The sequence below is a fragment of the Myotis myotis genome, unplaced genomic scaffold, assembly GCF_014108235.1.
Source record: "Myotis myotis isolate mMyoMyo1 unplaced genomic scaffold, mMyoMyo1.p scaffold_m19_p_48, whole genome shotgun sequence".
In the NCBI taxonomy this organism is placed as follows: domain Eukaryota; kingdom Metazoa; phylum Chordata; class Mammalia; order Chiroptera; family Vespertilionidae; genus Myotis; species Myotis myotis.
The window spans coordinates 545,095-553,334 of NW_023416355.1; the positions used below are offsets into that span (position 1 = coordinate 545,095).

The window sequence follows — 8,240 nt, forward strand, 5'->3', positions numbered from 1 at the left end:
TGGTTTGGGGGTCAGGGCCCTCCAGGCTAGGTCAGGAGGTGTGCTGGGCGGAGCCGGGAGGGGCGGTGCGCCTGACCCTTGGCTTCAGGCTCTGAGGCCTTGAGATCTGGTGCTGACCTGGACTTTTTGGAAAATGACCAGGAACTAGTGAGGCTGGGGGTAGGGTGAGGTGGGGTGCTCCATGGGTGAGTGGGTGCTCCACGGCTGTCCAGAGCTGGGGACCAGTAACTCAGCACTGCAGCCACCGAGCGTCTCCTCTCCCTCCCCCGGGTGAGAGCAGCGCCCAGGAGCCCAGGGGTCCCCAGTCCTTCTCACCTCCCTGCCAGAGCGCTCCCTGAACTGAGTGCTGCTTTGTCCACTCGGGCCAGGCCCTGTGCCCTCCGCCCTGGAGGGCTGTCTGGAGCACGCGGAGGTCGAGACAGGGATGGATTGAGCGGCTAGACTCGCAGGGGTGGGCAAACTTTTTGACTCGAGGGCCACAAGGGGTTCTTAAACTGGACCGGAGGCCGGAACAAAAGCATGGATGGAGTGTTTGTGTGAACTAATATAAATTCAAAGTAAACATCATTCCATAAAAGGGTACGGTCTTTTTTTTTTTAGTTTTATTCATTTCAAACGGGCCGGATCCGGCCCGCGGGCCGTAGTTTGCCCACGGCTGGTAGAGCCTCGGGACCCCCTGAAGACAAGCGTGGGAGAAGGTGGGCTTGCGGGTGGGGGTTACCCGGTGTCCAGCCCTGACCCCCTTCCGGGACCACCGAGAGGGCTACCCCCGGGATCTATCAGAGGAGAGGGTGCTCCGCCTGTAGCTGTCTCTCTCCTGCGCAGAGTGAAAAAGTTTTCACCAAAGGAAGCCTTATCGATCGATCGCGCCCTTCCCGGTCGGCGCCATCCAATTCTAACGGGGAACAGCCCTGGGAGCGAAGGAAAGCTTCCGTCCTCGCCTCCTCCCCCACAACAGGCCGGGACCCTTACCTTGGGTCCCCACCCGAGTCTGACCCGGCAGCGTGACCCAGGGTCCTGCGCGCTCCGGGCCGCGACCTCCCGTCCCAGTCGCTAAAGCAGTCGCGGAGCTGCCCTCGCGGCCACGACCCGGGACCACAGCCCGCGGGAAAGCCTCAGGGAGCCGGGCGGGGGCGGGGGCGGGGGCGGGGGCGCCGGCCGAAGTGTGCTCACGCGGCGAGAAGCGGAGGGACCGTGAACTTGGGCGGAGCCTGCCACGAGCGCGCCACCGGGGCTGGGAGTCTTGAGAGCGCAGTGGCCACCCCCAGGGCTCACGCCCACCTCCCTCGCGCGCTCTCCCTCGAGATCCACCCTCCAGGGGCCGACAGGCCACGGCCCAGCGAGGGTTAAGGGGGGCGGGGCGTGGGGCGGCCCCGCCTCCGCCGCCGCGCTGGGTCCGAGCGCGCACGGGGCGCACGAGCGGGTCGGAGCGGGCGGCGGCGGCGGAGGGCGCGGCGCGCGGGGCGAGCGCGGGGAGCGGCGGCGGCGCGGCCCGCGTGACCCTCCGCCCGCGCCCGTGAGCCCGCGTCCCGCTGCGCCAGGCCCCGCGGCAGGATGCGCGCCCCGCCGCTGCCGCTGCCGCTGCTGCTGCTGCTGCTGCTGGCCGCCTGCGGGCCGCCGCCCTGCGCCGCGCCCGCCCCGACGCCCCCAGGCTGGGAGCCGGCGGCCGACGCGCCCTGGTGCCCCTACAAGGTGCTGCCCGAGGACGCCGAGGCGGGCGCCGGGCGCCTGTGCTTCCGCAGCCCCGTGCGCGGCTTCCGCTGCCAGGAGCCCGGCTGCGCGGTGCACACCGCGGCCGGCCACTCGCTGCGCGCCAGCGTCCTGCGCAACCGCAGCGTGTTGGTGCAGTGGCGCCTGCCGCCGGCCCGGGCGCGCCGCGTGCGCGCCTTCATGCTCGACTGCTCGTGGCGCGGCGCCTACACGCGCTTCCCCTGCGAGCGCGTGCTGCTCGGCGCCTCCTGCCGGGACTACCTGCTGCCCGACGTGCACGAGGGCGTGCGCTACCACCTGTGCCTGCAGCCGCTGCCGCTGCACGCCGAGCACGCCGCCGCCGAGGCCTTCGGGCCCACGGAGTGCGTGGAGTTCTTCGCGGAGCCGGCCGGCATGCGGGACATCGTGGTGGCCATGACGGCGGTGGGCGGCTCCATCTGCGTCATGCTCGTGGTCATCTGCCTGCTCGTGGCCTACATCACGGAGAACCTCATGCATCCGGCCTTCGGGCGCCCGGGCCTGCGCAGGCAGCCGTGAGCTGGAGGCGGCCGCGGGCGCTCTGTCTACCGACCAGCGCGTGCGTTCGAGGCCTCTGCCCGCCCTGCCCTCCGTTCCTGCTCCCTCCCTAGGCTGTCCGCGCAGGGCCCGCTGGAGATGGAGAGGGCGCAGGCCTGCGCCAGGACCTTGGAGTCATCCCACCACTTCGCCAGCCAGCTACCCGCTTCCCAGAATCCAGTTGGAGACTGGCCCTTGGGCTGGTGGAGGGGTGTGGGCCGCAACCAGGGCCCTTCCCCTTCTCCAGAGGCCTTTGTAGGGACTGTCAGGACATGGAGCGCCTTGTAGCCAGAGCCATTGGCACCCCGGATCGTCGCCTGCACCTCCAGCCTGTGCCAAGTTGGAAAACCCAGGCCATCTTCATTGCTTGGTTCCTGTGCGCTTTGCTGCTCCAGACCCCCTTGGACCTTGTCCTCCCTCCACCCCACCCCGTGGGCTTAGGTTAGCCTTGTGCCTTAGTCTCCCAGCCACCCCCTCCGGTGCAGTCCAAGGGGATCTGTGGTCCCCCAGATTGGCGGCTGGGCTGCGTGGGCTGAGTCCCCGTGGGTACCCCCCTTCAAGCTGTGCAGGAGCCTCGTAAACAGTGCTCCACGGTGTGTCCCTGCGGGGGTGTCTGACCAGCTAGGAGCCAGGATGCGGTTCAGCAGGTGGGGCCTGGCCTCCAGCTGCTCAGGGGTGAGTTCCTCTGACCTTGGGGGGAAGGTGGCAGTTCTCCAGGCGGGGAGCCCCCCTTTTCGTTTTGCAGTGCTGCCTCTGATGAGGACTTCCTGTGGTATCCTGTGGTAAGTGGGGGCAGATGGCTGGGAAGAAGGGGCCTGGTCTGAAGGGGCAGCATTGGTCCGGAAGGCAGACTAGGTGCCAGCCTTGCCCAGCTGGACCTTGCACTGTGGTCTGGATCCCAAGCCGCCACCACAGCATGACTGACAGGACGCCCCATCTCCTCCTGCGCTGGGGCCGGGAGCCCAGGATCGGCCAGGGATGCTGCTGCCCACACACCCACTGTGGCCGGAAGGCTGGCCAGGCCCCTCTCCGGGCAGACCCGCGTGCCCTCGCCGAGGCTTCTTCCTGTGCTGACCACCTGGCAGTGCCCGGTGCCAGGAGGGGTGCGGCATGCCAGCCCTCCGCGTGAGCCCCTGACTGTGACCACCTGGATCTGGCACTTCTGGAGTCACTGTGGCTAATCCTCCTCACCCTTGCCCTCGCCCCAGCGGCTACCAGCAACCCCAGGCGCTGGCTGGTGCCCCCACAGTGCCCGCTCCCTACCTCTGCCTTCGCTCTGCCTGCCCCTGGTGTGCTGCTGGTCAGGTGTGAGCCTGGTGCCAGCGTCTAAACGTCCATCGTCCTTAGACTCAAATCACTGCCTTGTGTGCTTATTTGGGAGGTGGGGGGAGGGGGAGGGGGGAGCTGGGCCCTTTCTTCCCAGCTCCTGGAGCGGCACCAGCAGCCCAGTGGCTAGCCCTGGAGCCTTTGCCTGGTCAGGTCCGGCCAGCCCCAGGCTGGGTGCCCAGCCCCTGCCCTTGAAGCAGAGACAGGCAGGCTGTGCACCCTCAGACGGGAAAACATCTGGCCCTGCAGTGCGGGGTGTGGGGCTGGGGGCGGCACCTGCTGCAGTGAGAAGCAGCCAGGCTCTGAGCACTGGAGCTGACAGGCAGCTATTGGGAGCTCTAAGAAGGGCCCCTCCCTACCTGCCCCCCAATGCAGTGCTAGAGCTGGGTGGGGGGACAGAGGGTAGCCATGGGGCTCCTGTGTGACATGCACTAGCTCGCCACCCACCCTCACTCTGGGCCCTCCTCCACCTCGTCCATCCTTGAGATCCTGGAGCTGCTGTGACCCTGAGGAGCAAAATCCAGCCAGGAAGGGGGGGGGGGGGCAGGGGCAGGCTCTGGAGTGACTCATCCTCTAGGGGAGGAGGAGGAGGGGTGCAGCCATGTGTGTGTGTGGGGGGGCGGGCAGGGTTCCAGTTCCAGCAGCCAGTTGGCGAGCCTGTCTCAGGCCACCTGTGAAGGGCACTCAGTGTCGTCTTCTTTAGGGGGCAGGGGGAGCCCCCTCAGTCCCTGTCAGGCTCCCTGCTGTCTGCCTTCCTTCCCCTCCTGGCCCTCCACTTGACTTGGGCCCTGGTTATGAGCTCAAGCCCACCCGCTAGACCCACAAACCTGTCCAGCTGCCAATGGGGAGGCCAGTCACCCTGACCCGCAGCCTTCTCCAGAGGTGGGAGTGCAGGGCTCTGTGCCAGGGGCTCATGGAGGCTGGAGACACCACCTGCCCAGAGCAGTCAGCTGGGCCTGGGAGACGGCCTGCACCTGGTGGCCAGCCAAACACGTATGCTCCCAAGCTTACCACCCCCTCCTCCCAGGGTCCATCATCCTCCCAGGCTCTAACCCCCAGCCCCTCTGGTCCACCGGGTCCAGACCCCGCCAGCCCCACCTGCCATGGGAGCCTCCCCAGCCCCTCCTCCCTCTGCTCTCTGTGGCCACTCCCACTGGGACTGCGCTGGTGGTGACCTGCTGCTCACCTGTGACCCTCCCCACCAGCTGCTCACCTGTGACCCTCCCGGCTTCCTGTGCCCTGGGGGTGGGTCCAGGTGCCTGGCCTGTGGTGGAGGCTTCACCTGCCTGGCTGGTGCCTGCAGACACTGAAGCTCATTCTCTGACACAGATAGAAATAACCGCTCGCGTAGGAACACCGAAGGGCCTGTTTCCTCATCTGTAAGGTGGAGACAGGAATGGGGCCCGGTCACGGGCCTATGGGAGACCGCCACGGGGGCCATCATTACTGCTGTCCATGTGGCCACTTGAAGTGCCCTCCAGGCCAACACCCCAGGGCTGTGTCCACGCCTCACCTGCTGGAGCTCCAGGCATGGGGCCCTTCTTGAAATCCCCACTACGATGGCCAGACACCCTGCTCACCCCAATCTAATCCATGGCACGTTCCTCACCACAGTCATCATGTGATCACATGACGGACACATGGCCCCAAGCTGGCCCTGACAGGGCACACAAGCCCACAATCCGGGTATGGGCCCTGACTGGGAATCAAACCATGACCTCCTGGTTCATAGGTCAATGCCCAACCACTGAGCCACACCAGCCGGGCCACCAGTGGTCTTTGTCTGTGTTCTGGGCGTCTTTCTGGCGTGCCTTCTTTACTGTAGGGATGCTACTGTGCTGCTTTTTTTTTTTTTAGTATACACACACACACACACACACACACACACACATTTTTATTGGGGCCCTTCTTGAAATCCCCACTACGATGGCCAGACTCCCTGCTCACCCCAACCTTATCCACGGCAGGCTCCTCACTTATCAACAGGGTGACCCTCAATCATTCTGTGAACACATGACGGACGCCTCCTGTTACGCCTACGTCTTATCCTTTTTTAGAAATCTGTCCTTTATTCCTAAGTTGTACCAGTGGTCTTTTTTAGAAAAATATATTTTTATTGATTTCAGAGAGGAAATGAGAGGGAGAGAGAGAGAGAAACATCAATGATCAGAGAATCATCCATCAGCTGTCTCCTGTACGCCCCACACTGGGGATCAAGCCCACAACCTGGGTATGTGCCCTGATCGGGAACCGAACCGTGACCTTTTGGTTCATAGGTCAACGCTCAATCATTGAGCCACGCCAGCCAGGCTACCAGTGGTCTTTCAAATCTTCATTTTTTCCAATGATCTCAGTAAAAAAAAAAAAACCTTCCCCATTTCTAATGCAGGATGCTCTGTCATAACTTTTACCATTTCTCTAACTCCGTTTAGCTCCCGATGAAATATCCCGTTAAAATTTTTGGATTTTCTGAGTTTCTTTCTGGCGTGCCTTATCTGTAGAGATGTTAACCAGCCAGCATGGCTCAGTGGTTGAGCATCAGCCTATGAACCAAGAGATCACGGTTCAATTCCCAGTTGGGGCACACACTTGGGTTGTGGGTTTGATCCCCAGTGGGTGGCGTGCAGGAGGCAGCCGATCAATGATTCTCTCATCATTGATGTTTTTCTCTATCCCGTCCTCTCTGAAATCAATAAAAATATTTTTTTTAAAAAAGAGAGATTACTATGCTTATCTTTTTTTTTCTGATAGTAAGTCTGAGGGATGCGACCGCCACCCTGTCCTGTCTCATACAACACAGAGCATTTGCCTGAGCTCCTAGGTCGGGTGTGGTGGGCGGCGATAGCGCCCTAACTTCCCAGCTCTGCCGTCGGGATGTTACTACAAGGCCTCCCTGTCTGGGATGGGATGTGCCACCCACCCCACCCCTACCCCGTCTCCTCCTTCCTTGGCCCAGTGTCTGTCCTCCTCGCTTGGATTCTTGTCTGACAGATTCTCCCCTGCTGTTCCCTTCTTCCCCATCAGCAGTCATTCTGATGCATCCTTACATCCATGTTTTACCATTTACCTCAAACGTCGTGTTGCTAATCTTCCCTTGATACCACATCTTTTTATTTTTTAAAGGATTTTAAAAATATATTTTATTGATTTTTTACAGAGAAGAAGGGAGAGGGATAGAGAGTTAGAAACATCGATGAGAGAGAAACATCCATCAGTTGCCTCCTGCACACCCCCTACTGGGGATGTGCCCGCAACCAAGGTACATGCCCTTGACCGGAATCGAACCCGGGACCCTTGAGACCACAGGCCGATGCTCTAAACACTGAGTGAAACCGGTTAGGGCTAAAAAGATTGTTTTATTGATTTTTAGAGCGAGAAGAAGGGAGGAGAGAAACATCAATGTGAGAGTGAAACATCACTTCTGCACGCCCCCTCCTGGGGACGGAGCCTGCAACCTGGGCATGGGCCCTGACCGGGAATCAGAATGGCAACCTTCTGGTGCGTGAAACAACACCCACCCAACAGAGCCACACCAGCCTGGGCTCTTGCCACATCTCTGAGCCTCCACGTCGCCGTGCACACAAACGCTTCCTTCCCTGTGCCCTGGCTGGGGTTTCCCGCGTGCCCCTCCTCCGCACGCACGTGTCCTCACGCCGGGAGGACACAGGCAGCTGCACTATTATCAAGGCGTTCCATGAAGACCCTCCACCGTCCTCAGGGACCCTCTCGAGGATTTCCCGTGGTGGGGGACGATGGGTCTCGGGGGTGTGCCGACTTCCTTCTGCCAATACTGCCAGTTCGTTCTTCGTGGCTAAGGCAGTGGGCACCCCTCCATTTCCCATGAGCACCGGCAGCATTCCGTTCTCCAGCTCCCGCCCATCCGTTGGCTGTGTAGCAGAAACCCAGTATTATTCGGATTTGCTTTTCTCTAGTTACCGCGAGGTTGGGCGTGGCGTCCTGTTCTCTTCGTCCCTCTCGTGTCCCCTGGGACACGCTGCTTATTCAGGTCTTCTGTACGTTTTTGCATTGCGGTGACTTTTCCCTCTTGATTTTCAAGAGTTCCTTGAGTATTCTGGATCAGCACCGTGCCACAGGCCTTTCTGGGACTGTCCTCATCTACGCTGTAAGTTTCTGAGGGCCGCTGTACGGAATTACCAACAAACTAGGAGGCTGAAGACACGAGGAACGTGTTCTCACAGGCGGCAGGGTGGGGACCGGCTGGAGGCTCTGCAGGGAAAGCTGCTTCGTGCCCCTTGCCACCTTCGGGACCTGCTGGCAACCTTGGGTCCTTGGCCTGGGGACACATCGCTCCAGTGTCCAAGGGTGCAGAGCCCACGGTCCCTCTCGTCCGAGCATCTCCTCTGCCTCTGTCCGAACGGCCTCCTTCCTCTTATAAAGATACCGCTCACTGGATTAAGGCTGCCGCTAGTGAATTTTTTAAAAAATATATTTTATTGATTTTTTACTGAGAGGAAGGGAAAGAGATAGTTAGAAACATCGATGAGAGAGAAACATCGATCAGCTGCCTCCTGCACACCTCCTACTGGAGATGTGCCCACAACCAAGGTACATGCCCTTGACCAGAATCGAACCTGGGACCTTTCAGTCCGCAGGCCGACGCTCTACCCACGGAGCTGAGCCAGCGAGGG

General features: G+C 61.4%; 1 protein-coding gene across 1 annotated transcript; it reads left to right on the forward strand.

The window, feature by feature from the left end:
• The first annotated feature begins 1,425 nt into the window (after positions 1 to 1,425).
• FNDC10 (fibronectin type III domain containing 10) lies at positions 1,426 to 3,619 on the forward strand. Its single transcript, XM_036307608.1, has one exon. The coding sequence runs from the start codon at positions 1,555 to 1,557 to the stop codon at positions 2,245 to 2,247; it is 693 nt and encodes a 230-aa protein (XP_036163501.1). The 5' UTR covers positions 1,426 to 1,554; the 3' UTR covers positions 2,248 to 3,619.
• The last annotated feature ends 4,621 nt before the right edge of the window (positions 3,620 to 8,240 follow it).

What these genes read in the sequence shown, in the direction of transcription:
- FNDC10 (XM_036307608.1), top strand. Translation starts at nt 1,555, where the DNA reads ATGCGCGCCCCGCCGCTGCCGCTGCCGCTGCTGCTGCTGCTGCTGCTG.